The following is a 22,662-nucleotide window of genomic DNA, read 5'->3' on the forward strand; positions in this document are numbered from 1 at the left end:
GACTTTTTGCCCTTTGCCTTGATGAACATTGCATTTTTTCACATTCTCCTCAGTTTGCGGCGTATAATGAGCCTTGGTTAGCCTTTTATTACCATTCCTCACATTAAATGTAACTTGATGTGGCTTTAATGGCTTATTTAGTTGGACACCATCAAATCAAATTAATCGACTATAGCCCAATGAATGGTTTGGTACTTTACTCGAGTTAATTACACCCCATAACAAATATCCGTATACATTGGAATAATTGCACTGAAGGATTCTGAGTTTGGTTCATTTCACGTAATAGTTCATTTGAATTTATGCAGCTGGTCGGCCTTTCCATGGAGTCTGCGCACTCGCCAATTTAGGCAACTTCAGGTCAAACGGGTGACATTTGTCCGGGCTGATGTCACAGTTACATAAAATAACACTTGTGGACCGAGTGTCCGCTTGTCCTAGTCCGGGTCGCGGGGGCAGCATTCTCAGTAGGGAAGTCCAGTGACTGTGTGTTTGATATCATAAAACATTTGTATGGGTCACCGATACTGTATGGTAGACGTGTCATACAAGATTCTGTTGTAGTAATGCGATTACCGTATTTTCCGTACTGTAAGGCGCACTGTTTCCATAGTTTGGCTGGGCCTGCGACTTTTCTTCTTCCTCTTTTCCCATAAACTCCTTACAGTGTCGTAGGGGCGCCACTCTTGCAGCGTCTACCAATACCTTCCACTCTTGTCGTTTGTGTGCCATTTGCTGAGACTCGGCAAACGTCATCCTGGTCCATTCTTGGATGTTGTCTACCCATCTCTTCCTTTGGCCACCTCTCTTCCTCTTTCCTTCCACGCTTCCTTGCAGTGTGGTTTCAGAAGTCCATCTGATGTTGCCATACGACCGTACCATTTGAGTTTTGGTTTCTTTATGCTGGTTAAGACATCGGCACATTCTCCTACGTCAGTGGTTCCCAAACTGGTTGTAGTGGCGTACCCTTTCTGACATTTGACCTGAAGCCATGTACCCCCTACTGCTGCACACTTAAAAACATACACCTTTGATCTCAATGAACTTGAAATGTAATTAGTCATTCCAGGTCAAAAGTGTGCATTTTGCAGTGTTAGGGTTAAGGTTAGGGTTAGCGTTTGAGTTGGGGTTAGGGTTGTATGGGATGCCCATCAGATCTCGGTAATATTCTGTTTTTGTTCTTTGTTTAGGGTGGAAAACACCAGCGCTTTTAGGAATCTTGATGTTGTGTTTAATGGTAATCAATTACTTCCTTGTCTTCAATATTGAGGATGCCTGGGCTATTCTTGACTGAATTTCTGCATTTGAGCAATCCTCTGTAATCAGTGAAAGCAAATATTGACATTGCTTTACATTTTGTAACTGTTTACTATTAATCATGATCATTCTTCTGTTCCTGCTAGACAGTCGATGTCATCTGCTCGTCTCAGGTTGGTCATGGTTCTGCCTCCAATTGACCAGTTTGGCTGGTCCTGCGACGCCCCACAACGTAAATAATTAGTTCCGAGAACCTTTATGTTATAGGGATTTTATGTTATATGAAGCGTAAAATACATGTAACTAGCCTAATCCGTTCCAAGATCTTCCCAAACTCACCCATTTTGGTCCTTCAAAATATTCAAAGTCCACCAAATATGGTGGGAAAATATAAGAAAACAGCATAAACATAGTAGAGTAACATTCCAATATAAAATAAGGTGACAAATAAGATAACTGTAAATGAATAAAACCTAAAAACAAAAACAATCCTACCGTTCACCAGATGTCTTGATCAGGAGCATGCAAGTGGGGGCAGGGGAGGACTAGCGTGAGTCTAAACATGGCTCAAAGAGTCTAAGAGTCACCTGGTCTCACAGACAAACGCACACGCACTACACGATGCTATGTGCAAAATTTTTATTTGTAACTTAACTTAATTGTTTAAGTAAGTTTAAGGGCGGCCACGAAGACAAAGGGAGCTTGAAGGGAGCAGCCTGTCTATCACACACAAACACGAAAGCGCTGGTTACGTCAGCCAATGAGATGAGAGTGGAGGCGGTGCCCCGATCATCAGCCAATGAGATGAGAGCGTAGGCAGTGACCTGATAATCAGCCAATGAGAGCATGAAGCGTCAGAAGGCGTCACTATGTTAGTCTCGCTGTCGCTTGCACCGACTTGACGCTTTATGTTATATGGAATTCCTTACGTAATACGAAGCAAAAACTTCACATAAATTCTTTACATTCAGTGGAATTTACGTAAAAGGAGGTTTATGTTATTCGAGGTACAACTGTATATCAAAATATACACAGCATATAATTTAACAAATAATGTGCTGCCTTTAAGTTCAAATGCTGTGGTGGTGTGGATGCAAATATATCATTGAGTTGATTGTGTGACACAGTTAGGCACACAAAGTGGATGATAGGAAATATGTCTTATTACACATCTGCCCTGGAGAGACTGTGTCTGTAAGTCATGTGCAACTTCAATGAAATGATACCTGTGTGGTTCGAGAAGTGTGCCATTTTAGACAGCAGTGTTGTTTCATTAGAACACTAATTATTCAAGATTCAAGAGTTTTATTGTCATATGCACAGTAAGACAGGTACTTCTACTATGCAATGAAATTCTTATTCTGTTCATTCTCCCAAAAAAGAAAAAAAAACACAAGAAAATGAATAAGAACAGAAGAAATATTAATACCAATAAAAGAAGAAACATAAATACCAATAAATTAAGTAACAACAGAAGAGACATTAATACAAATAAATAAATAAATAAGTGCTATGAGTGTGTGCGTGTGTTGCGTGCGGCGTGTGTGAGTGCTTCGTTGAGAAGCCTGATGGCCTGTGGGTAAAAGCTGTTTGCCAGCCTTGTGGTCCTGGAATTCAAACTCCTGTAGCGTCTGCCTGACGGTAGGAGTGTGAATAATGTGTTGTGGATGTGTGCTGTCCTTGATGAGGTTGTGTGTTCTGCGTAGGACTCTAGTTTTATAAATGTCTTGCTGTGAGGGGAGGGCTGCCCCAACAATGTTCTGTGAGGTCTTGACCACCCGCTGGAGTGCCTTCCTATCTCGTGTTGTACAGTTACCGTACCAAACAGTGATGGAGGCTGTAAGGACCCTTTCCATAGTGCATCTGTAGAAGCAACTCAGGATTGTGGTGGACATGCCAAATTTCCTCAGTCTTCTCAGGAAGTACAGTCTCCTTTGGGACTTCTTCATAATTTGTTGGGTGTTGTGAGACCAGGTGAGGTCCTCGCTGATGTGTGTGCCAAGGAACTTGAAGGTTTTCACCCTCTCCACCTCAGTCTCATCAATAAACAGGGGTCTATGTGTTCTTGGGTCGATGATCATCTCTTTAGTCTTATCTGTATTGAGAAGGAGATTGTTATCACGACACCAAGCTATGAGGTCCGCCACCTCTCTTCTGTATGATGTTTCAACACCACCAGTGATCAGGCCGATGACTATAGTGTCATCCGCAAATTGAATGATGCTGTTGTTGTTCTGGGAGGCCACGCAATTGTAGGTGAAGAGCGTGTAGAGGAGCGGACTCAGCACACACCCCTGTGGGGTCCCAGTGCTCACAATTCTTGAGCTGGATGTACGATTGTGGACTCTGACTGACTGGGACCTGCCTGTTAGAAAGTTAAACACCCAGTTACAGAGGGAGGGTGACAGGCCAAGTGTGAGGAGCTTATTTGTGAGTTTGTGGGGGCTGACTGTATTAAAAGCAGAGCTATAGTCTATAAATAGCATTCTGACATATGTGTCCTGGCCCTGTAGGTGAGAAAGGGCTGTGTGGATGGCAGTGTTGACTGCATCATCCTGGACCGGTTCTGGCGATATGCAAACTGTAGAGGGTCCACAGTTGCCGGGATGCTCTTTTTGATGTGGGTCATGACTATTCTTTCAAAGCACTTCATAACAATAGGAGTGAGTGCTATAGGGCGGTAGTCATTCAAGCAGGTGACGTTGCTCTTCTTGGGTACGGGCACTATGGTGGTGGACTTAAAGCAGGTCGGTACAGATGCTTGTGCAAGCGACAGGTTAAATATGTCAGCAAGCACATCAGCTAGCTCTGATGAGCAAACACGAAGTGCACGTCCTGAGATGTTGTCTGGGCCTGCTGCTTTCCGTGGGTTTGTTTTGTTCAGAACCCTGCGCACATCAGCTGATGTCACCATGAGAGGTGAGTCCTGTGTGCTCCCCAAGTCCAGCCACCCTCTCTGCTCATCAGGAGTTTGGGTGTCAAAGCAGGCGTAGAACTCGTTCAGCTCATCTGGAAGTGTGGTTTGGCTGGACGTGGCTACGCTACTCCGCTGTCGATAGTCTGTGATGTGCTGGAGCCCCGCCCACATGCGCCGAGGGTCTCCAGTTTCTGTCTGCACTGTCTTTTGGCCTCTCGTATGGACCTCCTCAGGTCATATCTGGCCTTTTTGTCGTCCCTTAGCGGTGCCCATGACAAATGCAGTCGAACGAGCACGTAGCTTAGCCCGTACATCACAGTTCATCCACTGTTTTTGGTTAGGGTATTTTCTGTAATACTTGGTGGTGGTAACAGTCTCTATACATGTGCTAATGTAGCCAGTAACAGCAGAAGCATATTCATCCAAATCAACAGTACAATCTTCCCTCCCCCCTGCAGTTTTAAACACATCCCAGTTTGTGCAGCCAAAGCAGTCCTGAAGTACTTGATCAGTTTCTTCATTCCACACTTTAACTGCTGTACGTACAGGGGGAGCTTGTTTAAGAAGTTGTCTGTATGTTGGATAGAGGAATATGGAGATGTGGTCGGCCTTTCCAAAGTGGGGTCTTGGAACAGCCTTCAAAGCACCTTTCATGTTGCTGTAGACTTGGTCCAGGATGTTATTTTTCCTCGTGGAAAAGCTCAGATGCTGGTAATATTTGGGGAGAACATGAGGCACCATACTTGCAGCTATGGCTTGTTCAATTCAGCAATGTTGCTTGTCACAATTGTTGCAACATTGGCGCTGAAAGGGTTAATCATTTAACATCAGTTTTACCTAGTTTCACAAATGGGCATTATTTACAGTTTGTCGCACTCACCAAAGAAACACTTTGACAGTCATCAAGGTGAGGGTCCATATTTTTGACTTGATTGCATTCCATGTGCTGAATGTGCCTCCAGGCTGCCGTAGCCGAGGTGAACTAAGAGTCGCGAGATTTCATCTTGAGGTGTGATCCAAGATGGATGCGGAAACTAAGCAAAGCAAAGATACAACGGTTTGTTACGCCCCCCAGTTGGACGCTAACCAAGCAGGTAAATGCAAGCCAAGGCACAATTTTAGCAAACATTTTTGATGTTAACCAAAAAGCGCTCTGACTGGGGCGGACGTTAACCGAGGTACCGCTGTATTTATTTGTCTTATTTGTAACAAAATGAGGATGTGCGAATGGGCTGAAATTGACATCAGATGATGTTTTACACACAACAGGCACAAAAAATATTAGCACACGACACACGCAGCTAGCGAGTGCACTCAGAGTGCTGCTGCTCACTCGCATCCCCGCCTCTCCCCACTGGGACAAAGAGACTGAATGACTGACGGGAGGGTTCACTCACTCCATTCATTCTGCTGTAGAACCAACATGCTCGGATGTTGAGACAGATGCACGGAGAGGAAGAGCGCAAACATGCATGCACGTCAATATGTCGATATCATGCGGTGAATTGATTTAATGATTATCGTGACGCAGCCGTTATTTTTTTTTGGTTGTTGCTCATTCCCACTTTTTACTATGTTGTAAGAGGTCACTGTCAGTCACCTTTTTTTTCCCTCTGGCATGTGCCTAATTAGTATTCCAAGGTCCTAAATAAGTTGTTCAGCACTGTCGTCCTTGTCCTTGGAATGCTGGCTAATTAAAATTTGATCAAAGATCCAAGCGACACAGATCGCAGGTAATAATGTGTCCACGCCACGGTTTCTATTACTTTGATTTATAACGTTAACTGTGTGTGTGTGAAGGCTGGTCATCACGGAGGCCAAGAACACGATGAATCTGCTGGCCTTTGTCTTCATTAGCTTGGCTGTCTGCCGTCTCTGAGGAGGGAGGGAGTTGCCAAGGAGATGTGGATACTCATCCTCACTGTGCAGTCCAACGCCAGGTCTCATGATGCCACCATAATGTGCTTTGTCGCTTTCCAGATGACGAAGCACGCGTGGGACAGCTACCGGCAGTACGGCTGGGGTCACAACGAGCTGAAGCCCCTCGCCAAGAAAGGACATTCTACAAATATCTTTGGTAAGCTCGACAAGAAAAGAAAAACACTTCAATCTGCAAATAAAACACACAGGGTGCTGCTGACCCTCAATTGCACACAAGGACAAGGTTATGTGTGGATAATACGGCTGCCAGATTCTTCAAACTGTGAGCAACATATCAGTTCAAGGTAATAAAGGTGGTGATACTTCAGTAAGTACGTACTGTAAAAGCATTAGCGCTCACACTCTTGACTCCATTCAATACCGAAGATGTGTTTATACGTTTTTATGAACCCAAACGCCTGATCCCAAAGACGTATTTATACGTCTTTTACATTTTTTTGTTCGAGAGGCAACAAGAGGTGATGACTCAAGTGTGCGCTAAAAAATCTCACTGTCAGAGCAGTTTTAAGCCATAAAAACGGCCACAAGGTGGCACAAGTGCATTCGATAAGAGCTCGGCATCTTTTGCATGTAAAAACGTGCAGCAATGAGGAAGTGACAGAGCGAGGAGGAGCGTAGCGTGCAGAAGGTTAACACATGCGCGTTCAGTTCAGTTCCAAACGTGAAAATAGTAAATGATGGTGTTGATGGTGTTTTATTTGTAAATAAGTTGTTATTTTGATGTAAAACAACCTTTTTTTCTGTTGTTTATGTTGGTGTAGTTGTTTAGATATTTAAGCTGCCACAAAAACAAAACATTTATGTGAAAGTGAAAGTTAGGCTTGAAATGTATCCTTTCACAAAAAGCTGACATTTTCCTGAAACGTACATATTATGTTCTACTGCTGATCACCAGAGAACGGAAAAAGGTAGAAAGAAACATTTTTCTTCTGATGAAAGATGAGCATCTAATGTTTCTTTTGGTAGGTTCCATGTTCATGTAGCCATACAACACAATATTCTGTGTGCCTTGAAAAATCAGTCCAAATGGTGTAAAATGGCCGCTACTGAAGGGGTTGAATTAATGAACATTGTGGTACTTCTGAACAGGCTGTAAATGAGCCGGATTCTAGCGTATTTGCTCATTTTCATCTGGCCTCTCGAGACAGGAAAATAAAAACAGAAGAACAATATAAAAATATCAAATATCAAATAAAAAAGCAATTTTGAAATCATTCAAATGACACTTTTTCATACGTTTTTCATCTATTTCTTTTTCTTTCTTTTTTTGTGACTGTAATTGTACGTGGTGTCCCGATCGGATTTGTATCAGCAACAAAAAAACAAATACAATACAAGCAGTCAATTCCAGACTCCGCCCCAGCATGTCTATCCAGCAGCTCCCGGGTAGAGCCCACGTGATCGCCACATCTGACAAAGTAGCAAGGGGTAGCAGACATGTCGGCTGTGCGGTGGATTTTTTTTTTAATTTTTTTTGTTAAAATCCTGCCCGCACGGTGGTCTAGTGGTTAGCATGTTGGCCACACAGTCACAGTCTGGAGATGGGGAGACCTGGCATGTTTTCCCCGTGTGTGTGTGGCTTTTTTGGGTATTCCGGTTTCCTCCCAAATTCCAAAAACATGCATGTTAGCTTCATTGGAGACTCTAAATTGTCCATACTGTAGGTATGAATGTGTTTGTTTGTCTATATGTGCCCTGCCATTGGCTGCCCACCAGTCCAGGGTGTATCCCGCCTGTCACCCGAAGTCAGCTGGGATAGGATCCACCATGCCCCCGCGACCCTAATGAGGAGAAGCGGCATAGAAAATGGATGGATTTTAAAATCCTAAAAGTATGATACACCTGAGTGCAAAACCTGTCATGCACAAGTTTCCCGTGGTGGCACAGAACCGAGGACGTTTAAATACGACTTTGAACCAGCATCACAGGGGAAACTCCCACGGGACGGAAAAAGTCAATTAGCTCTAGCAGAAAAAGCAACCCCTGTCGTTGGTGAGTCATGTCAGATTGAAATGCTTCATTGAGCACCTGGAACCTTGCTGTAGTATGCTTAGCGTCTGCTACGTTGTTGATGAAACAATACGCCACATGCAGGAAGAAGTAAATGTCTCAGTTTTTCTCATACGTGCTGTTGCTGGTCATTCTCTGTTTGAGTATTATCACTCAGTGGGCCGATGAGGACTACAAAAAGGCCAGATATGACCTGAGGAGGTCCATACGAGAGGCCAAAAGACAGTACAGACAGAAGCTGGAGGGCTACTATTCCACCTCAGACCCTCGGCGCATGTGGGCGGGGCTCCAGCACATCACAGACTATCGACAGCGGAGTAGCGTAGCCACGTCCAGCCAAACCACACTTCCAGATGAGCTGAATGAGTTCTATGCCCGCTTTGACACCCAAACTCCTGATGAGCAGAGAGGGTGGCTGGACTTGGGGAGCACACAGGACTCACCTCTCATGGTGACATCAGCTGATGTGCGCAGGGTTCTGAACAAAACAAACCCACGGAAAGCAGCAGGCCCAGACAACATCTCAGGACGTGCACTTTGGGTTTGCTCATCAGAGCTAGCTGATGTGCTTGCTGACATATTTAACCTGTCACTTGCACAAGCATCTGTACCGACCTGCTTTAAGTCCACCACCATAGTGCCCGTACCCAAGAAGAGCAACGTGACCTGCTTGAATGACTATCGCCCTATAGCACTCACTCCTATTGTTATGAAGTGCTTTGAAAGAATAGTCATGACCCACATCAAAAAGAGCATCCCGGCAACTGTGGACCCTCTACAGTTTGCATATCGCCAGAACCGGTCCACGGATGATGCAGTCAACACTGCCATCCACACAGCCCTTTCTCACCTACAGGGCCAGGACACATATGTCAGAATGCTATTTATAGACTATAGCTCTGCTTTTAATACAGTCAGCCCCCACAAACTCACAAATAAGCTCCTCACACTTGGCCTGTCACCCCCCCTCTGTAACTGGGTGTTTAACTTTCTAACAGGCAGGCCCCAGTCAGTCAGAGTCCACAATCGCACATCCAGCTTAAGAATTGTGAGCACTGGGACCCCACAGGGGTGTGTGCTGAGTCCGCTCCTCTACACGCTCTTCACCCACGATTGCGTGGCCTCCCAGAACAACACCAGCATCATTAAATTTGCGGATGACACTACAGTCATCGGCCTGATCACTGGTGGTGTTGAAACATCATACAGAAGAGAGGTGGCGGACCTCATAGCTCGGTGTCGTGATAACAATATCCATCTCAATACAGATAAGACCAAAGAGATGATCATTGACCCAAGAACAAGGGAAAAGGAGCCGCATAGACCCCTGTTTATTGATGAGACTGAGGTGGAGAGGGTGAAAACCTTCAAGTTCCTTGGCACACACATCAGCGAGGACCTCACCTGGTCTCACAACACCCAACAAATTCTGAAGAAGTCCCAAAGGAGACTGTACTTCCTGAGAAGACTGAGGAAATTTGGTATGTCTACCACAATCCTGAGTTGCTTCTACAGATGCACTATGGAAAGTGTCCTTACAGCCTCCATCACTGTTTGGTACGGTAACTGTACAACACGAGATAGGAAGGCACTCCAGCGGGTGATCAAGACCTCACAGAACATTGTTGGGGCAGCCCTCCCCTCACTGCAAGACATTTATAAAACTAGAGTCCTTCGCAGAACACACAACCTCATCAAGGACAGCACACATCCACAACACTCATTATTCACACTCCTACCGTCAGACAGACGCTACAGGAGTTTGAAGTCCAGGACCACAAGGCTGGCAAACAGCTTTTACCCACAGGCCATCAGGCTTCTCAACAAAGCACTCACACACGCCGCACGCACACACTCATGGCACTTTATTTATTTATTTATCTGTATTAATGTCTCTTCTGTTGTTGTTGCTTAATTTATTGGTATTTATGTTTCTGATGTTCTTATTCATTTTCTTGTGTTTTTCTTTCTTTTTGGGAAAATGAACAGAACAAGAATTTCATTGCATAGCAGAACCACCAGTTTTACTATGCATATGACAATAAAACTCTTGAATCTTGATATTCAAGGCAGCAATATTGGTATTGTATTGTATCGGAAGTGAAAAAGTTGCATCTGGACACCCTTAGTAATGTTATTCATATTTAGCAGCGGTGTCCTGACTGGTCCGATATCAGCAGTAATCCATCATTTGTCACGTTTAATTGATTCCAGACCAGAGGTTCCAGTCGGATTCAATATTAATAAATGGAATATTTCTAGTTAGAGGCATAGAAAACCTGTTTACAAACTTCTAAATACATTTTGTTTTGCATTATTAGACATGAAAAACAGCCCTATAGTTACATGGACCGTCCTATTACCCAATATAGTAGACATAATGACAGAAAATACGACGCCTTGCAGCTCCAGACCATTTGTCTTTACTGGAAGAGGAGGCAAAATGGCAGTTTTGATGCTAAAGGTTGCTGACCCCTGCACTAAAGGAAGACGCCGATATTGGAATAAACAATACTGATACAAACGGATATCTCATTTTGATGCCAATATCGGCTGATAATATCGTCCACCGATGTATTCAGTAATGGCCGACATGAGACACGCTCCCCCTTGCGACATCTGATATGTTAGTTACGTGCAGTATGTGCTTTACAGCAGTAAGAGGTGACATAGGGTGCGCCAAAGGGACACATTAGATGAAAAGGGGGTTTGTGGCTGTGATATTGTTTTAAGTGGAATTTACTGAAAGACAAAAAAAAGCAGTCGAGGATAAACATCCTCATTTCCATTTGGGTTATGAAAGCCGCTTTGGGAATCTTCATATCTTCAAATAGCAAGCATTTCCCCCCCATGCTAAAGCAAGGGAACACTTATCAGTGTTTACTGTGTTTACCAGGTGCTTCCTTCCAGGCTCTGGTCGCTTCAAAGTTCACCGCTTTGGACCCTTTCTGTCTTCATTTCATTTCCCTCAGTTCTATTGGAGAACAAGCAAAGCTGATTTAACACAGAAACTCAGCACTTCACGTAAGAATATCACGCAGGAAAGAAACATGTTATTAATATTTCAAGCACGCAGCTTTACATCAATGCAGCTTGGGGGGTGTTCTGCTGGCCTGCTGTCAACAGTTCTTCGGGTAGTAGTCGTCTACTTGTGTTTGTGTATGTTTGAGCAACGTACTTACTGCATGATGGGAGGTTTTCAGATAATCAACAGCTCAAGAAATAATGCCCAATGTTTGTAAACGCAATGAGGATCTTTCATGGAAAAGCACTTGAACACACTTCCATCGCTGTCAAATGTAATCCTACATTTTTGTGTGCATGTCGTTTATTATCGTCACATCATGTTCCCTTGGATTCAGTCTGGATCTGGATGAAACTTTACCACCTCTTGAAATCCCAGATCACTCATTAGTTTCACAACTGTTTAAGCCTTGGCGGAGGTATTTTGTTTGCACCATCTGCTTTCACAGACGTGCGTCTTTTCTCGCTTCTACAGCACCGCCAATCACTCACTTAGTCTTGGTGTACAGTATGAGCGGCAATGAAGTCGTCCACCAGCAGATGTGGTCCTTCACCGGTGGGCGAGTCCACCGAGGCAGCCTGTCTGCTTCATTCTGTCCCACAAACTTGAGGTGACCGATTTTTATTCCAACTTTGCGAGGGAGAGCTCAACTCAACTTGGCTGGGCTCCCGCAAGCTACTCGATGAGAACAGGCGGAAGCATGCATGGCATGAGCCTCGGTGATGTTTCTCACTGGAAGCACCAAGCTAGACAACACTTTTTGGAAGGCATCCTAACACAGATTTTACGCTAATTTGGTTTCATGTCAGCACGTATGCAGAGTGTTCCACTTCTGAATCACTGCAGTACTTGTGACTTGTAAGCTTTAATCCCGTGGTCCCCAACCCAACCTTTGATGTGTGAGTAAGGGTGGAAATATCAAGCTGATTCAATGCATAGAAAGAACACCTGCAGATGAGATGCCTTTTCTACCGATGAACGGCCTAATTATGGAGGGTTTAAGTACAAAATAGCAGCTTTTCCTGCTAATAAAAATTATGTTTTGATCAAGAATTGTAGCCCTTTTTGGAGACACATATTGTGTAGGAGACAAGCACATCTGATGAACATTAAAGGGATAGTTGGGATTTTTTACATGAACTTGTATAAAAAATCTGACCTCACAGTTGCTCGTCGTTGCTTTCTCTCCCTTCGTATCACTGCACGCTGTCACCTGACCTCGTGTGTGTGTTCCGCAGCAGATGAAGACCGGTGCCATGCAATTCATCCGCGCATGTAAACACTGTGGAACACACAGCGCGCAGTGATGCCACGGGAGAGGAGGCAACGACGAGCGACTGCGCGGTAATGAAGTGCTTGGCAATGTCAGTATGAAGTCTCCACAGTTCCTCTCCACTTGGCGTTTCAAATTTCACATTTAAGCAAATGTTATGTATGTCTTTTTTTTTTGCCTAAATGAAACATTTTTAAGCACAAAAACGGCTAGATGAACTAAAATGCAAATATAAGATTCAAGAGATTCAAGAGAGTTTTATTGTCATGTGCATAGTAAAACAGCAGTTATACTATGCAATGAAAATCTTATTCTGTTCATTCTCCCAAGAAAAGAAAGAAAACACAAGAAAGAATAAGAACATAAGAAACATAAACACATAAACATAAATACCAATAAATTAAGCAACAACAACAGAAGAGACATTAATACAAATAAATAATACAAATAAATAAATAAAGTGCTATGAGTGTGTGCTTGTGTTGCGTGCGGCGTGTGTGATTGCTTCGTTGAGAAGTCTGATGGCCTGTGGGTAAAAGCTGTTTGCCAGTCTTGTGGTCCTGGACTTCAAACTCCTGTAGCGTCTGCCTGACGGTAGGAGTGTGAATAATGAGTGTTGTGGATGTGTGCTGTCCTTGATGAGGTTGTGTGTTCTTCGTAGGACTCTAGATTTATAAATGTCTTGCAGTGAGGGGAGGGCTGCCCCAACAATGTTCTGTGAGGTCTTGATCACCCGCTGGAGTGCCTTCCTATCACGTGTTGTACAGTTACCGTACCAAACAGTGATGGAGGCGGTAAGGACACTTTCCATAGTGCATCTGTAGAAGCAATTCAGGATTGTGGTGGACATGCCAAATTTCCTCAGTCTTCTCAGGAAGTACAGTCTCCTTTGGGACTTCTTCAGAATTTGTTGGGTGTTGTGAGACCAGGTGAGGTCCTCGCTGATGTGTGTGCCAAGGAACTTGAAGGTTTTCACCCTCTCCACCTCAGTCTCATCAATAAACAGGGGTCTATGCGGCTCCTTTTCCCTTGTTCTTGGGTCGATGATCATCTCTTTAGTCTTATCTGTATTGAGAAGGAGATTGTTATCACGACACCAAGCTATGAGGTCCGCCACCTCTCTTCTGTATGATGTTTCAACACCACCAGTGATCAGTCCAATGACTGTAGTGTCATCCGCAAATTTAATGATGCTGGTGTTGTTCTGGGAGGCCACGCAATTGTAGGTGAAGAGCGTGTAGAGGAGCGGACTCAGCACACACCCCTGTGGGGTCCCAGTGCTCACAATTCTTGAGCTGGATGTGCGATTGTGGACTCTGACTGACTGGGGTCTGCCTGTGAGAAAGTTAAACACCCAGTTACAGAGGGAGGGAGACAGGCCAAGTGTGAGGAGCTTATTTGTGAGTTTGTGGGGGCAGACTGTATTAAAAGCAGAGCTATAGTCTATAAATAGCATTCTGACGTATGTGTCCTGGCCCTGTAGGTGAGAAAGGGCTGTGTGGATGGCAGTGTTGACTGCATCATCCGTGGACCGGTTCTGGCGATATGCAAACTGTAGAGGGTCCACAGTTGCCGGGGTGCTCTTTTTGATGTGGGTCATGACTATTCTTTCAAAGCACTTCATTACAATAAGAGTGAGTGCTATAGGGCGATAGTCATTCAAGCAGGTCACGTTGCTCTTCTTGGGTACGGGCACTATGGTGGTGGACTTAAAGCAGGTCGGTACAGATGCTTGTGCAAGTGACAGGTTAAATATATCAGCAAGCACATCAGCTAGCTCTGATGAGCAAACCCGAAGTGCACGGGCCTCAGATGTTGTCTGGGCCTGCTGCTTTTCGTGGGTTTGTTTTGTTCAGAACCCTGCGCACATCAGCTGATGTCACCATGAGAGGTGAGTCCTGTGTGCTCCCCAAGTCCAGCCACCCTCTCTGCTCATTCAAAGAGGCTGATATGTCGTATTCTACACTGGTCACTCGGCCTCAGTAATGTTACTTTAATGTTGCACCAGACTTGTCACTGGAACAACAGGCTTTTATTGCATCTTTGAATGACCTCGCAATCTGCAAAAAATCCCTAATAAAAACATGGGACAACCCACACCAAGCTGGTCAGCCTATCCCAGCTGACTTGAGGTGACAGGCGGGGTACTCCCTGGACTGGTGTCCAGCCAGTGGCAGGGCACATCTAGACAAACACTCACATTCATACCTATGGACAATGTAGAGTCTTCAATGAAGCTAACATGCATGTTCATGTGGGAGGAAACCGGAGTACCCGGAGAAAAGTCATACACGCACACACGGGGAGAACATGCCAACTCCACACAGAAATGCCCATTGGAGATTCCAACCCAGGTCTTCCTGATCTCCTGACTGTGTGGCCAACATGCTAACCTTGGAAAGTCGTAAACAATAAATAAGCAATCCTACTTCATGGAAATTCACTCATCACGGCCAGGAACCAATTAACCGCGGTAAACGAGGGATTACTGCGCCGGTAAAAGGCCGGTCTCTAGCATCAAGGCAAAATTTTGGACAACACACAACACATACTGTAGTGTAATATGGGACCTTTAAGTTGGCGTCTGTTGCTCTGAAAACCTGTGATCCAGCGGCTCTACTCTTTTCGAATGGGGCAGTAGCCTCAACCACAACAAGCTGAAAAAACACAGGTTTGGTTTTAATCAATAGACAGAAGTTGAATCCTCCCTAGAGCGGACGGCGTATCATCTTCACAACGAAGGTTCTGCAGTATTCATGTGGATCTTGTGATCGCCGTGGAGTATTTCTCTCTCTCTCTCTCTCTCGCTCTCTCTCTCTCTCTCTCTCTCTCTCTCTCTCTCGCTTGCTCGCAGCCACGCTGTTTGCTTTATTCTCAGCATCTAGGTCATGTCTTTGCATGGTTGGCTCCTCAGGCAAAACAATGCACACTGTCCCGCAGTGGTGATGCATAGACGGAGAGGAAAGAAATGTTATTTATATGAGCGGGGAGGTACAAGATGCCACAGATTTATGTGTGACATGGCCGCTGCGATGGAATTGGAATACATAACGTGTGAAAGATGGCAAAAAGTAGCTTTTTATGTGCGTCATTGCCAATCTGTCTATCTGAGCAGTTACAATACACAGTGATCGTTTATGCGTCAACCACGTTTTACGCAGTGCTGCCCTCCAATGCTGTTAGCAGGGGTGTCGCGATGAAACGATATTTCTTGTTTAGAGCAAAGCTGTCTCGCCAGAAGCCGATCAGACTGTGAACTCTGGAAACGCTACTGTGAATGAAAGTACACGTAACATTGGAAGCGTACATTAAGTGCTCTATGCACGCTATACACTTCGCAGGTCGACCTACCTCGGTGTTCCCAGCGTCACTTGGCAGGTGCTTTTCCTCATTAGTGTACAACGGCTGTGGCAGTGTCTGGAGTAATTCTACATTGGATCAAACTTCCTTCAATGTGATCAAATGTTGGCAGCTCAAAACACGATGAGGACGTAGAGCAGGTTGTCCAGGGTCAATCGTCGCTCCCACCACCTAGTCGCTGTTGTTGTGTCCCTGGGCAAGACACTTCACCCACCTTGCTTCCGGTGCTGCCCACACTGGCGTATGAATGTGAGTTCATGTTTGGTGGCGGTCGGAGAGACCGTAGGCGCGAATTGGCAGCCACGTTTTCATCACACTACCTCGGGGCAGCTGAGACTACAGATGTAGATTAACACCACCAGTGTGTGACTGAGGTCTTCTTGTTCTTGTTCTTGTTCTTGTTCTTGTTCTTGTTCTTGTTCCTCTTGTTTTTGTTCTTGTTCTTCTTCTTGTTCTTGTTGTTGTTGTTCTTCTTCTTGTTCTTGTTCTTCTTCTTGTTCTTGTTATTGTTGTTCTTGTTCTTCGTCGTGGTAGTAGTAGTAGTAGTAGTAGTAGTAGTAGTAGTAGTAGTAGTAGTAATAGTAGATGACGTCTAACAAAAGGTGATACTAGTGTCCATTTGAGACTTATTCAGTACTTCCTGGTTCGCCACTGTAAGCATCATTGGAACTGTACTTCTTATGTAGTGTCAACCTACAACTAATCGACTGTACTGCAACCTGCAATCTATTTTACACGTCATGACATAATTACACATCAGCATACATAATTAGCACTAGTAGCAACTGCCATCATCATTTTAACTTTTAGTGTTTGGACGCTAAATGAATAGGGCTGTCGCCCATAGTACATAGTGAAGTACTCTGTGGAGCAGAGATTAGAAGTGGGCGGGGCTTGCCGTACAACAGTGCACAATGTATTCACTAGCTCAGAGCTGAGTGTAAAACAAAGTTAGACGCTTTGCATACACTTTGATGAAATAAACACATTCTGCTGCAACCACAATTTGCAAAAATGTAAAAAATACATCAAACTAAATATCAACGTTCTACAATCAACAAACATGTACCTTGCCGTTTAGTGTAGAAAATGAAAAAAAAACGTTGCAGAAGTGCGGCAGCGAGGAAGCCTCACAAGGTGTTTGACTGTAGATGCCGCAGACATGCTACACTACGTCTGAATGCTTACGTTTTGTTGTTGGAAGCAGAAATGACTGTTATGGACAGACAATGAGACAGGCAGAAACACCGGGTGTCACCCTGTATGCCTTGATAGACTGTAACGCGGGAACCGGAGTAGGCCCCAGCCAAAGACTGAGCCACTCCCCCCACATTTACATACCTCTGAAATGCCGACGGTCTTTTCTTGCAGTCGTAACATTCGCTCTCATTAGCTTTAACAGCCCTACTTAAAAGTAATCTTAAAAACATCGTCTCGTCTCGTGAACCCAGTATCGTGCATCGCTTCGTCTTGTGAGCTGAGCGTATCGTTACACCCCCGGTTGTTAGCACCCATTCCTTCCATTGACAATCCATTGACAGCAGCAGAACTGTAAATTTGTCTGGAAGTCCTCGAGTGCAGCCAGAGGACATGCGTTCTGCTCATTTTTAAAAGGGATGGCCCCGTCCATCTTTTAACGTCTCAGGGCAAACCAGAAACAGATGTTTCCGTCTGCTGCCAAAGACGTCGGCTGGTAACCAGATTGGTTGGAATTAGCCCGGGAGGGTGCACTTGGCCGTGTTTATCGTGACTGCCGGGCCCTGTTGCAAATGTCACGCTGCATATAAAGTCAGAAGAAGAATGAGCTGATGTGCAAGCATGCTAGACGCATCATAATTCAGTGCTGTGACCTTGACCATATGACGGCCTTTTGCATACAGTATGCCTAAGAGTGTCAAAACGATGTAGCTGCTTTCGAGCCGAGGCGCAACGTGTAATAATGTTGCCACAAATATCAGTGACAGCAGGCTCCCGGTGTTTTGTAAACACAGCCACACAGCACAGCCTTCACTCTGCTAAAACGGTGTAGCTCATGTTTTCACTTCTTTGCTTCACTTATCGTTGTTTTCAGACACATCAATTCATATTCTGATCGTGTGTGACGGACTAAATGTGCAACACTGTGGTATTTTATCTGCAAAGGGAAAGAGTTTTTTTTTTAACCTTTTGAAACATGCCGGACTTTACAAGTCATGTCAAATCAGAGCAAAGATGCCGCGTGCATTTGTCGTTCTCGCATCTGGAAACCGTTCACATATGTTATTTGAGAAAACGCAGTAATTAAGATAGGCCATCATAACGGGAAAAAAAACAACCAAAAAATCGCAAAGAAGCCACATTTCTCTGCATTTGCTAACCGTGTTGCTCTTGTGCTATTGGCCAGGGGTGCCCTGCAAGGAGGAAGAAATAGGTAATTATTAAAAAATAAAAAGCGGGGCCCCACCGTGATTTGTTTTTCCCTGTGGCCCAGAATGCCTGGCTGCACCCATGCTAGTGGCTAGATGAACCATAAAACCACCTTCATTTAGACACTTACTTTTTCAAGAGAGCACATACAGGAGGGTGAAAAAGTGTTGGCCCCTTCCCTTCCTGATTTCTTCTTTTTTTTCATGTTTGTCCCACTTCAATGTTTCAGATCATCAAACAAATATAAATATTAGTCAATGACAACACAACTCAACACTTGATGTACTTTTTAAATCAAAGTTTTTATTATTCAGGTTTTATTTTATTATTCAAGTTTTTATTATCCCCCCCCTTAGCAGCAACAACTGCAATCAACTTGCAATGAGTCTCTTCCAGCGCTGGGGAGGGATTTTGCAGAATTGTTGTCATTCAGCCACATTGGAGGCTTTTCCTTTTGAAGGTCATGCCACAGCATCTCAATAGGATTCAGGTCAGGACTTGGACTAGACCACTCCAAAGTCTTCATCCATTCAGAGGTGGACTTGCTGGTGTGTTTTGGATCATTGTCCTGCTGCAGAACCCAAGTTGCTTTCAGCTTGAGGTCACCGACATTCTCCTTCAGCAGAATTCATGCTTCCATTGATCACAGCAAGTCTTCCAGGTCCTGAAGACCATCACACTACCACCACCATGTTTTACTGTTGCTATGAGGTTCTTTTTCTGAAATGTGGCGTTACTTTGACGCCATATGTAATGGTATTTTCCATCAAGATGTTTTCTGGCAAACATCTGAGACCCGCCTTAATGTTGTTTTTGTTCAGCAGTAGTTTTGGTCTTGGAACTTTGCCATGCAGGCTGTTTTTGCCCAGCGTCTTTCTTATGGTGGAGTCATGAACACTAACCTTAACTGAGGCAAGTGAGGCCTGCGGTTCTTTGGATGTTGCTGTGGGGTCTTTTGTGACCTCTCGGATGAGTCGTCACTGCGCTCTTGGGGTCATTTTGGTTGGCTGGCCCCTTCTGGGAAGGTTCACCACTGTTCCATGTTTTGGCCATTTGTGGATAATGGCTCTCACTGTGGTTGGCTGCATTTTGTGTTCAGTTGTGTCGTCATTAACTGATATATAAATTAGTTTGATCATCTGAAACATTTAAGTGTGACGAACATGCAAAAAGAATAAGAAATCAGGAAGGGGGCAACAACTTTTCCACACCAGTGTATCACTTGTGAAACCTAGAGAATGTGACACCTTTTAAAGGGTCACTGAAATGATCCATAAAGTTTACTTCAATATGTTATATATTTTTTGTAATTATGTTCTACATTGTTCCATTTTTGAAAGCGGGCGACAAAATTCGCAAAAATGACATTTATAGTTGATGCTGTGATGCCAGCCATGGGGGGGGGTGCATTTGTCCTCAACATGTGGCCACATATACGATCAGGCTATAAAAAGCTCTTTACACTCATTAACTCATTCAATCCCAGCCATTTTTCAAAAGACAACCCCTTCAGTAGCGGCCATTTTACACCATTTGGACTGATCTTTCAAGGATATTGTGTTCTATGGTTATATGAACATGGAACCTACTAAAAGAAACATCAGACTCCCGTCTTTCATCGGGGAAAAAAAGTGTTGCGTTCTAGTTGGTCTGGAGCTGTAGGAAGCTTGACCCCCGGTATGCAGAGACGACGCGTTTGGCGTGCAAACAAAAAGCTTAATTGTACAGGTGCAGGGATAAACAAAAGCGACAGAGGAAAAGCTCTGTGACAAAAGGTGCAGATAGTCCAGATAGTAGTGGATAGTTCACGTGACAGCACTAACTAGGAGACGAGAAACATGAGTCGCAATGGCAATGAACCAGCGCCGCACATACAACGGCGCTGGCCTTTTAACCGCCACAAATGACAATTGGCCGCAGCTGTCCAGCCACCAGGCGTGAAGCGGCTCTCTCCGCCACCACGCAGGAAGCACAGCTCTCTAAAATAAAGGCGCAGGACTCGCTCCTGTCCTGCGAAACCTAACAAAAAGTTTGTTTCCACCTTTTTTCGTTCTTCAGTAATCAGTAGTAGAACATATAAGTTTCAGGAAAATATCAGTTCCCAACTAAAAAAAAAGGAGAAAACCAGCTTTTTGTGAAAAGATACATTTTAAGCATAAACTGTCACTTTGAAACAAATATTTTTTTCTTTTACGACAGCTCAAATATCTAAACAACTAAACCAACATAAACAAGACACAAAAAGTTGTTCTACATCAAAATAACAATTTATTGACAAATATCACACCATCAGCTATTTACAATTTTCACATTTGTTTGTGCACGTGGATGTGTGCATGTGTTTGCTTTTATGCAAGGGCTTCTTCTTCCTGTCGTGTGTTTCTCCTTTCTCTCATGATGCACTTCTTCCACCGATGAAGTTGCGTCATCATCTCCCTTAGCCTCTCGCGCAAAAAAGCGTAAAAGACGTAAAAGGCGGCCTTTGGGAGACTGATTTAAAATGGCATCCTGGTTGATCCTTCACCTGACCTGCCCTAATTCAACGTACTGTATTGAAGTGTCCCACTCAGAGCCCCAGACAGCATACAGACCCAAACATGCCACTGAAGTTACATCTGTCATAACAATGGAGAACATAATTGCAAACAATATTTAAGCCAAGTTGGTGAATCATGTCAGGGAGCCTTTAAGATTACTGTGCTTGTTCAATCAAGTCATGCAGAAAAGTACTAAGTTCCTGCATCATTATTTGAATTGTCTTTACTGTCCCACACTCCACTCCTCCACATGCTCTAGTTTTCTTCATAAACAAAGCAAAGTGATCAAAGCGCCTTTTTTTTTTTGGACAATTTTTTGCAATTTCCTGTCTGTAGTCCCAGTAACCTCATTTTGTCCCTCCATTTTCCTGGTCCAAATCCAAAACTAAAAGCGATTGATGCATCATACGCAGACAAAACACCTCATCATCTCCGAGTTGGCTGCGATTTACAAAACGCTGTGTGAGAGACGAGGCTGAGTATTGACTTTGTTTGGCGTGTGTGACAGACGAAGCTTGAAAGGGGCACAGTGACCCAGCGAGGGAGCGTGGCTCTTTGAAAGATGGCAGATAATGGAACGGGGGGGGGGTGAAAATGGAAGTCTTCCGTTAAGGCGCCAATTGAGGCAAGTGGATTGTTGCGAAGGCAGAGAAGGTTTGTTGTCTACGGCGTTTTTTCCAAGATAAGCGGTGTTTCACATCTCCGAGCCCACCTGTCAGGGTTGATCTTGGCATGCACTGGAACGCTGCACACATGCGGCCACAAACACAACGGCCACATTGTGGGATGAACGATAACGTTGGGTAAACCTGCGCTCAGCCACACGCACAGAAGAGACAAGGGGAAGATCATCATCTCTGCTCTGGCGTAGTGCCTTGATAACAGGCCATTGGTGTCCAACAGGAGTAAAAACAATGAACATACTGTTTGTTATGACAGAAAGTATTTCTAGTTTATATTTTATATATATTTTCTTTTATTGGCCTGCAGCACATTTTAACAATATAATTTAGCAAGAAAACTAAAGTTTGTAGTCGGACTCACCTTGACGCACAGCAAGGCGCTGGAAGCGGTCCTCTCGAGAGGGGCTGGACTTCGTTCCACTCTGGCATTTGCTAGCAGTGAGAGGCGACGGGCAGGGGTGGCGACTCTTGTTGCACCCTGGCTTGTGGCCTGTATGTTGGAGTTTAACCCGGTGAACGAGAGGGTAGTTTCCCTTTGCCTTCTGGTGGGTGGACGGGTCCTGACGATTGTTTGTGCTTGTGTGACAAACAGCAGTTCAGAATACCACCCTTTTTGGAGTCTCTAGAGGGGGTACTGGAGAGTGCTCCCTCAGGGGGATTCCCATGTTCTGCTGGGGGACTTCAACGCTCACGTTGGCAGCGACAGTGAGACCTGGAGAGGCGTGATTAGGAGGAATGGCCCCCCACCCCGATCTGAACCCGAGCGGTGCTTTGTTATTGGACTTGTGTGCTCGTCACGGATTGTTGCTAGTAAACACCATGTTCAAGCATAACTGTGTCCACGTGCACTTGGCACCAGGACACCCTGCGCCGCACTTCCATGATGGACTTTGTGGTCGTATCATCGGACTTGCGGCCATATGTTCTGGACAAGGAAAAGTAATTTCCTTTTGGTAGCATAGAGTTGAAATATTAAAGATTTTTTTTATTTTTTTTATAAATTGTAAGATGAGAACCAAAACAAAAAAAGGTGACATTTTTGGTAAATTAGGTTGGGGAAAAAGTTCTAATATGGTGGGATAATATTACCAAAAGAAAATGTACGACGATTATTTAAGACGAAAGCTGAAATATTTGGAACAGCAAAAAACGGGAGAAAAAAGAGCAGAGAGTGAAGTTGATCCTAACAATACCGATATGACCACGCTGAGATGGAATAGATGGAAGTTGTTGGCACATCGCCACGTGTTGCT

The 22,662-nt window shown here is 44.4% G+C and overlaps 1 protein-coding gene across 1 annotated transcript in view; it reads left to right on the forward strand.

The window, feature by feature from the left end:
* The window catches only part of man1a2 (mannosidase, alpha, class 1A, member 2), a 118,948-nt gene that overhangs the window by 36,852 nt on the left and 59,434 nt on the right, over window positions 1-22,662 (forward strand). The window contains exon 4 of the mRNA XM_054788071.1: window positions 6,155-6,251. Coding sequence (XP_054644046.1) covers window positions 6,155-6,251 — 97 coding nt within the window. The remainder of the gene's footprint in view (window positions 1-6,154; window positions 6,252-22,662) is intronic.

The sequence above is a fragment of the Dunckerocampus dactyliophorus genome, chromosome 9, assembly GCF_027744805.1.
Source record: "Dunckerocampus dactyliophorus isolate RoL2022-P2 chromosome 9, RoL_Ddac_1.1, whole genome shotgun sequence".
NCBI lineage: Eukaryota > Metazoa > Chordata > Actinopteri > Syngnathiformes > Syngnathidae > Dunckerocampus > Dunckerocampus dactyliophorus.